This window comes from Malaclemys terrapin, chromosome 14 (genome assembly GCF_027887155.1).
Source record: "Malaclemys terrapin pileata isolate rMalTer1 chromosome 14, rMalTer1.hap1, whole genome shotgun sequence".
Classification (NCBI taxonomy): domain Eukaryota; kingdom Metazoa; phylum Chordata; order Testudines; family Emydidae; genus Malaclemys; species Malaclemys terrapin.
The window spans coordinates 19,060,898-19,078,393 of record NC_071518.1 but is presented as its reverse complement, the minus strand read 5'-3'; the positions used below and the strand labels follow the sequence as shown (position 1 = coordinate 19,078,393).

Here is a 17,496-nt window from a genome sequence, read left to right as displayed (position 1 = left end):
TCCAATCCTCCCTACATCTCTTCTTTGTTGACAAACATTCCTCTTTTTATACTGAATAATCTGAAAGCAGCCATTGGATTTCCTTCAGTGTGTCTTAAAACTCAGAAGCAAGGTTCCAAGGGGTAAGAGATCAAAGCTGCAGCCTAGCTGTAAGACAGCAGTCTTCTGCAGAAGCTCTCAAAGCTACTCTGTCACCAAGCAAATTAATTCAATACAAGTGCAAAATTGAACATGAGATGTTGTATCAGGATACCTCTTATTCTTTCCAGTTAAACCGAGAGCTGCACAGAAACTCAGCTGGACTCCTTTAGCCCAAGTGCATACTTTGTGAAGGAAATTAACCCTTTAGTCAATGGACTAAAATATAACACTATTCAAAGCGTATATTTAACCTGTAACAACTAAAGCAGATACCCCTAGTATTTCCAGTAAAATAACAATTAGAAGAGAAATAGTGGAATAACTATTAAGCAAAAACAAGACCTTTAAACTTTGAGAACTCATGGAACAATGGGTTTACACTGAATAAACACTTCAAGGCAAACTTGATTGCTTTTTCTGGTCGATTTGCAAAACTAGAGGTTGAAGGAAATGCAGCAGATGTGTTGTACTTGGGTTTTCGGAAAGCATTTGGTATATTTTCATAATTCAAATCGGCTACAATGCAAATACTGGCACATGTATTGATACTGACTGAAGGATTATAAACGCAGGACAAAGAAACAGCAAAATATGGAGTCAGGGTAAGGGCATAGGATTTCTAGTGAAGTATAGCAGATAATTGTATGAGGTTCATTCTTATTTAATATCTCCATAATTAATATAGAAGACAGTAAATGGCACATTAATTAAATTTGCAGATTATACTAAATTAGAAAGAGCTGGAGACACCAAATTTAGGCGCAGCAGTGGAGAGCGAAGTGGACATAGATTGGCAGTACAATGCAACCTCAAAACAGGCCTGTTCAAATATGGGCTGCAGACACAAAGATATCCATCATAGAACATGGAGGTGCTAGTTTCTCTAAATAGCTCTGGTGCAGTAGCACCTGGCTTACTGCAGTCAGTTCTGGGCACCTCGTTATCAGAGAGAGATGGGCAAATTAGGGAGTTCTGGGAGAAGCAAAAAAGATTAAGGGACTGGAGAGATTATAAGGAAAGGTTAAAAGAGGGCTATGTATGGTATAGCTTGGTTAAGGGGAGAGTTCATACAAATATTTGATGAGTACTGTATTAATACCAATGTGTGGGAAAAAATGATTTAGGGTATGCAAGAGGGTACAATGGGGAATAGTGGGAGCATAGGTAAGCTAACTAGCAGGGGAGATTTTTTTAACAGTGGAATCTAGAGGACCATAGAATAGTCTCCTAGGGAAATAATGGAACTCCCATTGTCTGGGACATTTAAAACGAAACGTGGCAAAACACTAGTAACTGCAGTAGGAAACGATGATTATCGGGGTGATGGACTCGATTACTTCATAGGTCATTTCTGTCTGTCGTCTATGATGCTGCTTTCAAGAATATGGCGCGCGCGCGTGTGTGTGTGTGTATCGTGTTATTTCTCAAGGGAAGACAAAGCATATTGTAACCAAACAGTCATTTGTAACTTTAAGGAGGATGAAATCCCAGCCAGGCAATGCCCAGTCTCTTGCTATGTAGATTATATTGTTCACAATTTAAAGGAGATAGCAGTGGGAATTGGAATTATGGTCTCATTAAAGAGGAAATATTTAAAAATTTGCATTTTGGTCAGGTTTATGTCTAACCAATTAGCCACCTGGCATAATGTCTAAATTCCTTTTCTTTGGCAACAAAACACGTAAATGACTTCCCTTTTATGCCTCATTTGGTGAGAAATGACTCCTCTTGGAATACTGGCAACAGCACCACGGCCTCAAGTGGAATAGTTGCAGAAGCTTGTATGGACCATTCCTAGCTGTGCAAAAACTAGTTGTCTAAACCATCCAACCACAGAAGCCTAAATATCTAGCACTGAGGGGTTTATGTAACTAACATTGGTTAATTTAAACTGTCTTCTCAAAAATGGAAATATTTTTTTGGCTAATGAGAACTGACCCGGTGAAAAATGTACTGACTAGAAGGTCAACACAGTTCAATTCAGGATAAGCTGTACATGGTAATTAGAAACGTATTACATAGTTAGCGCCCCACATCCATATCAGCTATTGTCAGTCTATTGCAGGGCAAAAACCTTCTAGGCAATACTCCTGGCAAAATTATGGGCCCTATTTGCAACCCTTATTCTGATCAATGAGAATTTACATGAGGAGCGATTGCGAGATAGGGCCCTCTCTCCATCAGTATAGATGTATGTGTGTGTTAAATACACACATGTATGTATGTAACATCTATGTGCACATTTTCCTTTGTTACAATCAATGAGAATTTTACATGAGGAGCGGTTGTGGGATAGGGTCCTCTCTCCATCAGTATAGCTGTATGTATGTATGTAACATCTATCTTTGCACACATTCTCCTTTGTCACAGAGTTTACAGAATTAAAATACTGCATTATTATTGTTATCCCTATGCAAGTTGAACTGAGACAACTGAATTGGCTGGACTGTTTCTAAGCCTACAGGATCTAATGAAATTTTGTCTTCTACCCATTTTTTTTCTTTTCTTTTTTCAGAATAAGTCGTCTGTTTAATGGCACGGAGCCTATTGTCTTAGACAGTTTAAAACAACATTATTTCATTGATCGAGATGGTGAAATTTTCAGATACATATTAAGTTTCCTAAGGACATCTAAACTGCTACTCCCAGATGACTTTAAGGTAAGTGAGGCCATGTCTACAATCCATTTTCCCCCCCCATTCTGTCATTTATTTTGGTGTAGGTTTGTTTGTGTGCTTGACCTAAACACAGTTAACTAAATGTTGGTGTTTATTGTTAGAGTTTTTAGTAGTTGTGTATTACATTGGGGACGCTATGATTTAATAAATGGACCAGTGGTTGTCATGGATACCATAAAAAGTTAAACGATGAAGCTCAAGGCTAAATCAGTTTTTCTAAACTAATTTTATTTTCTCACATTTTTAGCTTATTTATCAGGGTATAACAACAATTAAGAAGCGGCAGCAGCAACAGCTAACATTTGCCACAGTTTAATGTTCAGCACCTTAAAGAAATGTTTTATATTTGATAGTTACAGCAATTTAAGTTGAATAAATCTAAATTGGTGATTTAAAAACCCCTCACAATCTTAAATAAACCCATGAGGATTTCTATTAGATATAACTTGTTAAGACATTTTGCTTTCAAGGAGTGATCCCTAACACAGATTGTAAAAGGTAAAGTGCTCTCAGGAGAATGCAATTTATTGAGGGGATTCTATGGAGCAATACATTTTGACTGTTTGGTTGTAGATAATGACAACTTTGCTAATTCTGGATGGTCAAAATGGTCTACATTGGCCAGCCAGCAGAGTGCAGACACATAATATATGATGTGAATGGGGACTGGAAGAGCTGGTCTCAAAGCAGTGGCAAGGTTTTGGCTCTCGTAGATTATTTGTTGAAAGGCTTTGCACAAGAAATGTGGTCTTCAGCACTCTGTATGCAGAGAAGGTGGTTGGTGCACAAAAAGTGGATGGTTCTGAGTGGAGCGTGGAAAAGAGGGAGAAGACTATAAATGGAAGAGGATGGAAGAGCAGAAAGGGAGATGGGGAAAATGAGAGAAGAGCTGCAGGTAGGAGAGGAATTGGGCCAGGACCGTAAAGCTAAGGGCCGCAAGCTCTTTGTGCATGATGAGAAGGAGCCAGTGAAGGGATCTGAATAGAAAAGGGACATAGCACAAATGGCAGAGAGAGATGATTTTAGCAGCATATTTGGGATAGACTGCTGGGAGCCAGCCAAGGAGAACGGGGAGGAGGAGAATGCAGTAATTGGGAGAGAGGATCAAGGCATTCTCAATGGTTTGGGAGGATGGATTTTAGAGATGCTGTACAAGAACCAAGGGGATGTGAGAATGTGTATCCTCAAAGTGTACGCCAGCCTCAAAGAGGCTGTGGCAAGGCTGGAATTAGAACTCAGGCACTCCTAGCTCCAAGGACCATGCCCAGTCCATTGTTCCATGCTGCCTTTTTGGATGGCGTTAATTGTATTTTTATTTTATTCCTCCCTGAGATAGCTCTAGAGTAGACCCCAGGGTAACTAAGGCTCAGAACAAAAGCAAAGTATTGCTAGGTAGGGAGTAAGTCAACAAAAAATGCATAGAAGAATGCATTGCAAAGCTATGCACTGTAAAACTGCACTGTAAACAGTTTTGACTTCACAGAAATCTTGTAATTTTGCCAGTGTGATTAAAGTAACAGAAGACAACAATCAAAGGCTGCAAATGGAATCGTTTGGTGTTTCTAAATGCAAAACATTATTTAAGGTATAAAAACCTTACAGGTTTTCCAGTGAGACTTGCATTAAATGTTTTTTATGTCAAACAAAGCATTGTCAAATGTTTTGAATATTTATTAGTTTTTTACCCCTTTAATTTAATCAAGTCGATTAGTAGCCTCAAGGTTAAGCCAACTTGCTTTTCAACTTGAATTGCTGCTCAGATTGTTATTTTGGAAAGTTTGGAATGTTAGTACCACACCAATGTTTTTGTGTTTGCTATTTAAGTGTTGTTTTCAGATTGAGTTAACACTGAAATGCAGAGAAAGTGGAGTATGTGTTCCTAGGCTAGTGATTCTTTATTATCAAGTCTGACTGGTGTGTTTACGGTGAATATTAACTACAGTTCCAATTACTAATAAGACAAGACTTGAAAGTATTCTGCATCTGACAGGTCTCCCTCCTGAGATCAACATTCCTAACAGATTATACAGCGTTCATGTTTTTGTGGATTCTAAGCAGTGTACAGAGTGATGCTTTAAACTTTTTTGAAATTATTATTAATTGCTGGGCTTGTTTTCCCTTGCATCCAAGCTCTGCTCAGCACAGGGGATGGAGGGAAGGCAGGGAGCTGGTTAGAGATCCCTGATTCTGCACCAGCTCAGCCTCAGGGAGTCAGAGCAGCTAGGGGTTGGCTCTCACTTTAAGCCACTGGCCTAAGAGCCATAAGGCTATGTCTATACTGCAATTGAAAACCTGCAGCTGGCCCATGCCAGCTGATTCAGGCTCGCAGGGCTCGGGCTAAGGGGTTGCTTAATTGCAGTATAGAGGTTTGGATTCAGGCTGGAGCACAGGCTCTAGGACACTGAGGTGGAAAGGTCCCAGAGCTCAAGCCCGAATGTCTACACTGCAATTAAACAGCCCCTTAGCCCGAGCCCCACAAGCCTGAGTCAGCTGGCACAGGCCAGCAGTGGGTTTTTAATTGGAGTGTAGACACACCTCTTTTGGTACGCTCCCTACGTCAGGGAGGAGTGGATGGATTCATGCCACCAGGAGGATCCCATCCTCCAGGGGAATTTTCAACCAGAATTTAGCCCCTTTGTACTGCTCAGGGCCCATTATTTATACTCCAAGTCCCCAACCAAAAATGGGGCCCATTGTGCCAGACACTGTACATACACGCAGAAGGGTTAGGTCCTGCCCACAGAACTTACTATCTGAATAGACAAGACCAGCAAAGTGTGGGGAGAGGAGGAAGTGTTCTTGTTTCTATTGAACAGGAGGAACAGAGGTGCAAAGACCTAAAGACGTACCCATGAAGTCTGGGGTAGAGCCTAGAATGGAACCCAGATTGCCTGTATGGCGCTGTAACCACAAGGCCAGCCTTCCATTTGCCTTGAGAGAGCTTTAAAATTAGTGTGGCCGAGTCTAACGTTGTTTGGTATCAACTTAACCTTAATTAATGACCCATGGTAGCAATATGCAGTTGAGCATGGAACTGGGAGGGAACTCGGTTCAATGACCAGAGGTTCATCTCTGTGCTGCTACAGGAGCCTAGAACGGTTGAGGACAGAAGGCAGTAGGCTACCCCCTCCAAACAAACACAAGCAAATACAATCCCAAGGGACATCGCCATTTCAGACTGTGCAGAAGAACAAGTGATACAAAAATAAAGGTCATCCCTAGCCAGCAGTAAGGGAGGCAGATCAGGCCCTTAGAGGTGTCTTACAGCCTTTGGTAGCCAGCTCTTCACTCACCGTGAGTAGATTTATTCCACGAGTAATCCCACTGACTCACTGGGCTAGAACCGAGCCCTGACTTCCCCACCCCCAGTGAGATGTAACCGTTGAATCTAAGAGGTGATCATGACCTTTAGCAAAGGTGAAATCTGCAACAGATTATCCAGAACACTTTTCTACTAGATCATGAGCAGAAAGATAAAGTGTTTTGTAGAAAGGCAGAACGCTGTCTCTTAAGAAGATTTGTCGGTCGTTCTCTCTAGCTCTAAACATTGTCCTGGGTACCAAGGAATGGCCAGTAGGCTTGTGTGTGCATGGCCCACTGCCCACTGTTCCCTGTTTCAACTGATATAACAGACCTGTACCATTAATTCACTTGGTAGAAACAAAGGTGAGGAGTTGTGATTCCAGAGGGGATTGATACAACAGCCCTGCCAACCAGCCAGGACTCAGAGGTCTGAAGCTGCAATTCCGTGAAAAAGAGGAAAATCACATGCACACGAATACACTTGCTGAACAGTCCCTTATATTGCTTCTCATCAGCCCCTCCAGAACTGTGAGACGGGCTGAGTTTTCTCACAAACCTTCCAGCAGTGGGAGCCACAGCAGCCCTCCTCTTCTGCCGAGACCACCATTAGTGTCCCTCAGAATAGTAGCTGATAGGAGGCATGCTCTGAGTGGTTTAGTTCAGCACCAGGGCCGGATTTAGGGGCAGGCGACCTAGGCGACTGTCTGAGGTACCGGGTTTGAGGGGTGGTGGGCTGTTTTTGTTGTTAGCGACAAAAGAGAAAATAGAATGTTTGAAGTTACATGTTCCAAGTATTCCGTATGTGGATTCATTTTTCACTAACCTCCTAGAATGTTCTGGACCTTTGTAGAATCTCGTGGAATCTTCCAGACTTTCTGAGAAAGACATTTTCCTGGAACCTCCTAGAATGTTGTCAGCCATGCCCTTGCAGGTATATAAGAGGCGGGACATTGCCAGTCAGTCTTATATGACAGGGATAAATCATGCATGCAAATTCTGCATCGAAGTCGTGAAACGGGCTACAAATGGAATAAAAAATAAGGTATTAAAAAGTTTAACAAATGGGGCTGGGGGGAGGCACCAGTTGGTCTAGGGCCGGCCCTGTTGAGCACATTTCCTTGTCTTTAGACGTTAAGGGCCATATGCGACCAGAGCACAGTGCTGGAGTCCAGGCTGCGCACTGGGTATCACAGGAAGATGAAGGGACGGAAATCCTCTCTGGCGGGGCCTGGAGACCATGTTAGACCATATATGGTCATCACCCTCTCCCTTCTCAGGGAGGACAAAATCCACATCGTGGGCCCATGCTGGGGGAGGGGAGGCGGGGAATGACTTTAGATCTGATTTCCATGCAAGGACTGTGTCTGGAACCCTGCCCTGCTGCCCAGCAGGACCTCACTGGTTCCACTGCCAGAGCCTCCGTGGAGGCAGGCACCAGATTTTTCCATAAGAGCATACACTGCCCTTTGCTTAGCAACAAGATAAATATGCAGCCGTTTGTGGTCTCTTCTGTGCCTGGCTTTCTGTGTGGCAGCTGAGCCTGTGCCATTATGGTAGCCAAAAAAATAATAATAATAACTTTAGCTAGTGTTGTTTGTGTAGAATGCTCCCGTTTTTGGGTGTGCCTCAAACTAGATTCATAGATTCCAAGGCCAGAAGGGACCATTGTGATAATCTAGTCTGACCTCCTGTATAACGTAAGCCATAGAAGTGCCCCAAACTAATTGCTAGATTACATCCTTTAGAAAAACATCCGCTCTTAATTTAAAAATTGTCAGCAATGGAGAGTCCACCACTTAGTGAGTTGTTCCAATAGCTAATTACCCTCACTGTTAAAAATTGACACCTTATTTCCAATCTGATACAAATACACATTTATGAATGACAGGGCTCCTTTAACAATTTCCTGCTTGTCCCGTGATATGGTGACTGGCAAAATAAACCGAGATTTTTCTTGTAATCTCAGAGGGACTTCACTGTCAGGTGTTGTGCTAATGCAGTCTGGCCGGCTTCTCCCCCATCTTGCACTCTGAGTCAGTGGTTGTCCCAAGACACTCGCAGCTCTGAAGAGTAGCATTTTACACCCACTTTGCAAAGGTAAATGACTACACGGGTGCAAGACAGTGGAGAATCAGGTCCTGGTGCCTGCAATTGTGTGTTTTCTTTGTTACTGATTTTGTTGAGATTCTCTCTCCTTCCTCCCCTCCCGCAACCCCAAAAAATTATTAAAATGCTCAGTTGCCTAGACAATTTACCAACCTCAGACATGGTATTAAACAGTCGCCAGGTTTTAAGTTACAGGAGCAAGACCAAATGCAAAGCCTGTATTTGTTCCAGTTTTTGGACCAGCGCTTGCTGGTGATGAATAGGTGAAACAGTATGGTGAAACTTGCATTGCTGCTGTGTTGTGAATTAATAGAGGACTTCACTCTCATGGACTGTCAGTCATTAAATTCTCAATTAAAAAAATGACATTTTATTGCCCTTATCTTTTTTGCAGAATGGCAGGCAAATCACTTCCTTCGCTGCCACTTACAGAATCCCAGGCAGAAGGAACTGCCTGCGTAGATTACCCCAACTGCATTTGCAGGATTAAGAGCATTCATCCCAGTACAGTTAAAGGATTCTAAACATTTGTTACAAATTACTTTTTGCAGGTTTATGCAGTAAACTAGCTGTAAACATGTACTCCAGGATAAATGGTGCCATGTAATATTCCAGTCTGAGTCGGTAGTTGAGGGATGAAATGGTTTCCTGTTTTTGTTGTTGTTGTGATTGTTGTTGCTTTAAACAATTTTGAATTGGTGTGTGCGCACTCTTAGAACTCAAGCTAACTTTTGTTTTTAACAACTCAGGTTGTGTATGCAGTTTGTAGTGTGGGCTGATCACTGTGGGTACAAAAATGAAGGTGTTATTTGAGTCTGAACAGTGGTTCCTGGCTTAACTTTTTTTTTTTTTTTTGGGCTGATCACAGAAAACTGGAGGATTGAAACTATATCTTGTTTATTTTTGTCCTTATTAAGCAGCAAATAGTTAGAACAAATGGTGAGTTAGCAAGTGGTTACTAAAGACTTAAATCTAATGCCATGGGCTAACAGATGGCTCTAGGAGGAGATAGCATGATCCCAGAGTTTGTTTGCTCTGTAATGTTACTATATCCCTGGAGGTTGGAGCTGGGGACTGTTGCACTTCTGGATATTATGGGCCTGGTCCAAAATCTGTTGATGTGGAAAGACTCCCATTCAATTCAGTGGGCTTTGCATCAGGCCTTATTTGAGTGTGAGACCTACATTCACTTTCAAAATGAAGGAGAGACTTACACAGTTCTGTAGCCTTGCTGTTTTCGATAATGAAGCTCATGTTGGGTTTTCATCTTTTGGATGTTATTACAGGCTAACATGCAAAATAAATCCCTGCTTTGCCCTCATAAATAGTGTGTTCTTTCATGATGAACATGTGCAAAAATAAACCTAGGGCTAGATTCAGAAGCAATGGAAGTAAATGGGAGACCAGGGCCCTGTGTACATATGTGAAATACTTGCATTGGCCTAGTGGACAGAGCTGTTACAGGCTCCCATGTGAACAAGATTTCAGAGTGTTTTACATGCAGATTATTAGTCCCTGTAGATTTAGCCTAATCCCTCGTGCATTTCAATTTAATGTTCAGGGAATTCGGCAAATGTGGAGGGAGAAATGAGAATGGCTCTGAAATGGGGATTTGCTTCTGAATAAAATAATTCATCATCCAGGTTCATTTTGGGAATGTATCACAATGGAATGGAGTCCAAACTGTGAATGCATAATAAGGATCACAGTGTACGGAAGTAAGGCTCTTACACCATTGCTTACCCTAGGTCACGTTATCCTCTACTGCTCCTACCGTATGCCCATGCATGAAGCCTATTTTCTTTGCAGCACTTCTTGTCTGATACTGATGTGGTGGTGTGTCTGCCAGCGCACGTCTCCTTTTTCTTTAGCCTCCCTTAGGATCCATTCTTGCAAGTTGCTGAACATCCTCAACTGTAATGGAGGATGCTGGGAACTGGAGTGGTTCAGTCCCTAGGAGGAGGCTCCCTCAGCACTTTGAAGGCTCACTGATTTGCACAGGAACTGTGATGCTTCCATTTGCTTCAGTCTCCTGCTCCTGGTAGTGGCCTATGCCTGATGCTATAAAAGAAGGAAAAACAAACTCACCCCCACAATTCATTTAGCCAGTGCATGCTCCCCAACTCTAGCAAGCTTCTGCCAGAAGCCAGGGATTGGAGATACACTAGCACAGTTAGGAGATTACAAGGGTAACTGTTAAGTTGTATATCCATATATCTATAGGCCTCCATCGAAGGCAGCTGAGTGCAGTTCCAAATTTGGCCCTAACAGTCAAATCTTTGATGGACATTGCTAAACTCTTTGCTTCAATGATACCTTGGGGCAGTGGAGTGTACAGGTGGATTACATGCTGTTACAAAGTATCACCTTGTGTTCCTTGTACATTCATTGGCTTTTGATTCTACCATTAGTTCCTTTTATCCTGTGTTATGGATCCACAGAAGGCACCAAATGGCTTTCACTGTACTAATTATTGTTGTATAGCCCTTTATTTTGTCCCCTCAAACTCTTCTCCTTTCTAGCCCAATAGTTTCATTCTCATGATTATTCATACCCCTCCCATGCTTCTAGACAGAGAGCATTTTCTGATGGTCAGAGCAAAGGACTCCAGGGTTCTGTTTCCATATGTTGGCTGACTGTAGGCTGAAGAAGCATTTATCCTCTGTCCTGTAGCATATCCATTTGAAAACAGGTATACTTACATGGGGCTGTTCTGAGGGTTAGTTAATGATGATTCTTCACATGAAAGGTGCTAAAGTCCAAGAGTTGTTTATTATTATTTTTGTCACCCTCTCTCAATCGTTTCTGTTTTTCCCTTTCCAAACTGAATGTAGTCTTCGAGATGGGGATGCACAAGCCCCACCCCTCGCTGTCTCCCAGCACTGTCTTACGCTCTAGAGAGGGATTCTGGCTGGCATCTGAAACTGTGTTGGCACCCACTGCTTGCCCAGGGATTGGGGGCTGTCAGCACCCTTTCCCTCAGCACGCACTAGTGCCCTTAGTCTGGGATGGAGAAAGCTGCCGGAAACGTTTGCTGAAAAGAAGTTAGTGAGCATGTGCCGAAATGACCTCTCTCAATTCACTGAGCTGTTTTAATTACCCAAGGGAACAAATCACACGGTGGACAAATGGCTGGTAAAAAGTATTTGTTTAAAAGATGGCTAAGAGTACACATGAGCTTGCAGCCATGCATGTGCTCATTGCATTATTGGAACTTACCAGGTCCCAAATTACGTTTTAAACATATTTTTCTATTTTTAAGAAAATGGCTGCTGGGCCATTTCCTTGTTGTGCTGCAGATTTAGCCTGCAGGAAGTTTTCACAGCTGAGTTTAAAACCACTAAAACTGGGAGGTTAAAATGAAAACCTGGCAGGCTTATCTCTCCATGGTAGCACTTGTATGAGCTGCAACAACGAAGTTAAATACGTATCATTTCAGGAGTTGTGCAAAGAGTAAAGAATAAAGCTTCGTCTCTCTCCTCTGACATCAGCAGGCCCTGCTTATTGCAACCAGTTATTTTGATTGCTTAATCCAAAAGAAAAGCCTTTTGACATTGAGCTTGTGGGATAATAAACATGAAAGAATGATTCAGAGCAATGGGAAGTTCACAGTTTGTTCACGACGATTTAAAACTCATATAGTGTGGCTTCCTTTGTAGGTGTTACGTAGTAGAAGAGTAAGACAGTTTGGATACCTGTTGACTTTGCGCTATTGCTGACAATACATAAGCCTAAGTAGGTCACAGGGGAACAATATTCATTTTACAAAGAGAACCATAAGCATTTCTTCTCTCTCCTTTTTTTTTCTTTTTATAGGACTTTAATCTTTTATATGAAGAAGCAAAGTATTACCAGCTGCAGCCAATGATTAAGGAACTCGAGCGATGGAAACAAGAGAAAGAACAAAGGAAACATTTCCAGCCTTGTGATTGCCTGGTCGTAAGAGTGACTCCAGATCTTGGGGAAAGGATTGCACTGAGTGGGGAGAAAGCTTTAATAGAAGAGATCTTCCCCGAGACTGGGGATGTCATGTGCAACTCTGTAAATGCAGGTTGGAACCAAGACCCAACCCATGTTATTAGGTTTCCTTTGAATGGATACTGCCGGTTGAATTCAGTGCAGGTAATGACCTTTCAAGCAATGCTGTCTCATGTTGTAACTTTTTTTATTTCATGTTCAGTTTTTATTTCATATGCAGATTATTTGCTTCTGCTCAATTACCTATTTTTTGCCTGGTGCAATCACAGTCTTTCAGGTTTTCCTAAGTCTAAGCAGAAAAATAGATTTAGATTTTGTGTATGTTAGTGCCATGCTGGTCTCATAATAGTGTTATACTGATAAATGCTAATTTTTTCATCAATGTATAGCCCACAGCATTTTTTCCCTCCAAAGTGCCCCTGGGAAGAAAAAGAGAGTTCCAAAAACTACAAAAAAAAATCTCCATGCCATTTTATAGAAAATGCAACAATGTGTAAATGCATAATTTATGTCTCACTCATAATTAAATGATGGTGCCTGCGGGATGGACTTAAAAAAATTGATCTCTGCACTTTTTTTTTTTTTCAAAAGGATGTTCTATAAAAATTGCCCAGAGTATTTTAAACAAAATGTATTTCATTTTCTACTCAGAGTTTTGACATTAGGATTAAAATTAAACATATGAAACAAAAAATGATAACTGGACTGATAGGTGGATGGAAGTAGGAATAAATACCGGGCTGGTCTTTAGGTAGTTGTCTTGGGGGTTATAACTGGTCTGTCACAGGGAACGACACATACAACTGTGGGCAAAGCTGCAGAAGTTGGTAGTAGTCCTTGTCCCGAGTGGAAAGAACAGTGCTGATTATGCTGTTAACACAGACATTAATTAGTCAAGGCAAAATAAAGTTCTCTTATTTTGGATGTATATCTTTAAAATATTTTGCAAGGAGGATGTCTGTCTTCGATTATTTTTAGTAAGAGAAATGAAGCCTTCAACCTCTGAGTGACCAGTTCCAAAGTTATTAACATCTATAGCTGTTCCGTTAGCTGGACTGTGGGAAAGACTGAGGTCTGGGGCCATTTCCTAGTGGACACTCATTCAGAGAACAACCGGTACTCTAAGCAATCTAATCAGAAAGGCCAGCGGGCAGCCAGACTTTACAGAGCTCTAGTCTAGCCTCCTAGAGGTGGTCCCTTCATGTGAGAGGAGAGGCATATCAGTGGGGCAGCGTGAAAGAGCTTGTGCTGCCACCATTGTACCTGTTCCGTGACTAAGCAGAGGGTCAGTCTCCCAGGTTGCCAATCTAGAACATTTTCTGAGCACTAAATATGCTGAAAACATTCCGACATATAATAATATATGCAGATTTGCTTTAATAATCTGTATTCTACATTAACAAGTTTCCTCTTTAATTAAAGTTGCTGTAACAACATTCCTTGATGCGTTCTGCATTAAACCTGTCTGAAAAACAGATCTATTGGCAAATTTTGGTTTCACACTAAACACTACCAAACATTTCATTCAGCTCAGCTGATGAACTCAATGCCCTTGGCTAGTTTTGCACAGGTCCATGTCCATTTTCTATTTGAGTGAGGTTTTAAATTAGGTCGGGTCACATTCTGACCCAACAAAATCGGAGGTGGGTCAAAGGCAGGGCCATTTGCTGGTGACATGGCATTTTAACAAGCTTTCTGCATGACTGAGGAAGGGGGTGTCTGCAGTCTAGATAGGTCGGGTGAGTCAGTTTAAAGGTGTTAGTGCAACTGTTTTAGTGCACATTGTTTATGTGCTATGGCTAGGTGCATTAAAGAAATTGAAAAGAAATAAAAGAATGAAGGATCATGCTAGTCAATGACAAATCCAACAATGCACTGTAAACACAAACACTCAGGCGAGGTCCGAACGCATTTGTTTTGGTAGGTTAGTTGTGGAGAGTAGTGTCACATAGAAAAGCAAAAAGTAACTTGCTCATACTGCATGTTCTTTAATGGGGTGCTCGTTTTCAGCATTAGTTCATTCCAGTACCCCACATTCCTGGTTGACATACAGCATTTATTATTGAAACATTTATGAATTTTTTGGAACTTATACAAATTATTTCATGAAATGATGTTTCATATCAAGTTTCAGAGTAGCAGCCGTGTTAATCTGTATCCGCAAAAAGAACAGGAGTACTTGTGGCACCTTAGAGACTAACACATTTATTTAGATCCGAAGAAGTGGGCTGTAGTCCACGAAAGCTTATGCTCTAATAAATTTGTTAGTCTCTAAAGTGCCACAAGTACTCCTGTTCTTTTTTCATATCAAGGACTCATATGAAACTGTACATATAAAACAAATAATGTTAGTGGATTATGGCCAAAAAAAATAGCAGCCCTCAATTTAAAATTCCCATTTGTAGCTGCATTTAGAGGATAAAGTTTTCCTATAATTTAAGTTATTTTTTTAATCTTCTGACAACAGGACTTAGAGAACTATATGAATATTCTTCAGAGAAAATGCTGTGAAAATTGTGAATGTTGAACATTTCAATACTTTATAATTAAGACCATATTTGTTAATATCACTCTGCAAAATTTAAATGAAATGCATTAAGGTATCATATTTCTGTTTGGAGACCTTCCCAACAAAATAACAGCTCATGTCTCTGTGTGTTTAGAGTGCCTGGCAGAGAGACTATATTAAATCCTAACATAATTGCACTATTTCATATTGATTATGGGAAATCGCAGCTGAGATTCATTTACTTTTTGGCATATTGTCTTTGGAGACTTAAAGGAAAGTAGCTCAGATTTTATTCTACAGATACGGTCATATATTTGCCATCTTACTTTTTATAGCAGTATAACATATACTTAGGGCCAAGTTTGCAAAATATGGCTTCCACTTATCCATGTGCAAGAGCACTCTCAGCCTCCTGTGTGCACTAGGAACTTCACACACAGCAGTGCGCAACATGCACGCACAGATATTGTAGACCTGCAGTGGAGGTGGCATTCTGTAGATTTTGCTCATAGCATTCAGTATAACCTAATGCAAGATGCAGTTAAAATAGTACAATATTTAAAATCGCAGCATTGTTACAGGATTTGACCCATTTTGCTTCTTGCTCAGAAAATTGATGATACCTGCATTTTGAACACAAGGTTACAGCCTGCAGTCTAGTCCTCCAAGCACACAGGTAGCACTTTGTTCTATGTGCAGTGTTTTAAAGATGTAATGTCTGTCTGGTTTGTATGTTTTTATATAGCTGGCTCAGTAAAGAGCTAACATGCAGCTTGCCATACCTATGGACTAAGCCAACAGCATCTCAGCACTAGGTTTGCATTATTAGCAAATGGATTTTTTAAAAAGTTTGTAGTAAAGATATTGACATCCATGCCAACACCTATCGATCCCACCTCTCTCGTTCCAGTTAAACGGAGACCCCCTGTAGGGGGGGGGGACTGATTCTTGTCTCCACCTTGCCTAGGCTAAGTCTATTAAAAAATAAATCCCAGCCTACAACTCCTCGATACCTTGATCAGCGCTCCTGCTCAAGTTACTGGCATCTCCCTTCTGTCTTAGAAGGGGCAATGCTGACAAAATAGTACTATGCCCTGCATCCCATTCTTGCCCTAGTCTGCTTGTATCCCAGCTCCCACCTCTCTTCATTTTTGAAGAAGGGGGGAGGACTTTCATTTTTTTTAATTATACTTTTACCCCAAATTCTCCCTCTTCCCTTTATCTGCTTGTCTGTTGTTTTCTTTTCAATTGCTGAGGTGGCTTTTCCTCCCTTCAGTTGTAATATTTTCTTACATACATAAACTCCATAAAAATCAGGGCAAAAGTCAGTGAGATCTGGCAGATGTAACTTTATTAGAACACAAATCACTTTGTCCCAGGGCCAGACGGAGCTCGCAGGGCAAGCTGATTCAGAGCAGACTGCATGACTCAGGCAAAGCTGTGCTAGAATGAGGGTTTCCTTTTCTTTGCCAGTCTTCGGAAGCTAGGCTAGTGAGCACAAGGTTTTAGTTGCCTTCCAAAAACTCAACTCTCAAACTTCTGGTGGCTAATACTAGAGGCCTCAAAGGAAGGCTCCCACAGATGAACCAGCATGGATTTACTACACTGAGTTCACACCATTGGCTACTCCGATTCAGTGTTCTGCCTCTGGAGAAAGCAAGCAAAAGAAGCAACATCCTCAAGAATGCCTGTCGTCATTAGCATGGTTATGTGCGTGGGGGCCAGGGCAGAAGTCTGGCATGAGATTCCTTTTTATTCCCCCTTAGCGATCACTTCATGCCTTAAAGCATGAGATTTGATGGCACGTATAGTATGCAGAACAAAAAAAAAAAAAAATCCATCTAATGTCATTCATTACAAGGCTTAAAAAGGAATGGTTTCTCTTCTGTAGTGTAGATCCTATACAAACACCGTATGGGTTTTCTCCTCACCCAATAGTATAGACTAAAGTTATGCTTATTGCGTTGTTGGGACAAAATAGCTAGTCAACTGAACAATTTTTAAAATAAGGCAACAGCATGGCTTGACAGTCCTGCTGGTAAATTATTCAATAGATCATTCCAGGACTTAGCTTTAACTAGCTAAATAATCAAGCTCAGTTTTTACTGCAGTGGTCCCAAATGTCCTGGTTCTGTGACATGGTGATTTACATGATACCTATATTATGAGAGAGATCTTTATGTACTCTAAGAATAGTACAATCTGCTCACCCTTGGTGACATTTATAGGTAGCAAAATAGGCAGGAACAGTGTTTCCTGTCTGTAAAGTAAGTATTTTGTCAGTTCATTTAAACAAACTAACAACACTATCCTGACTTTTCAAAGTTATATGCTAACATTAGCATTTCCTCTGTGGATCATTTCTATGGCACGTTACTGCATAGTACTTGGCCTAAAGAATATTCGTAGTGTAGCAGTGCAAAGATTTGGTTGGAAAAGTATTTGGATGCAGATTTCAAATATGGGTGTGCTGATTCCTTTTGCACTGTTATTCAGGAAATCTTATTGTGCACAGTGGGCTAAGTTATTCTTCCATTTACACCCGTGTTTCCCCACTGAACTCAGTGGGATGTAGCAGAGGACAGACTCTTGTTCTGCTCCTACAATGGCAGTACACAGGCATTGCCTGGCCTATTTGGGAGCCGCATGAGGAAACTGCCTTAAGTCCATTCTTCCAACACTGATATGGTCATTGCTGATGCCTAAAACAACTGCTGCTAAAGTACACTCTAGGCCCATATGAAAAAGAGCGTTCACTGGATGTTCCTATCTCAAGTAGTA

General features: G+C 41.2%; 1 protein-coding gene across 7 annotated transcripts in view; it reads left to right on the top strand.

Moving 5' to 3' along the window:
* The window catches only part of KCTD15 (potassium channel tetramerization domain containing 15), a 56,106-nt gene that overhangs the window by 33,854 nt on the left and 4,756 nt on the right, over positions 1 to 17,496 (top strand). For all 7 annotated transcript variants that reach the window (XM_054049040.1, XM_054049039.1, XM_054049038.1 and 4 more), the window contains 2 exons: positions 2,657 to 2,801; positions 12,045 to 12,350. In XM_054049040.1, the coding sequence (XP_053905015.1) occupies positions 2,657 to 2,801; positions 12,045 to 12,350 (451 nt within the window). The remainder of the gene's footprint in view (positions 1 to 2,656; positions 2,802 to 12,044; positions 12,351 to 17,496) is intronic.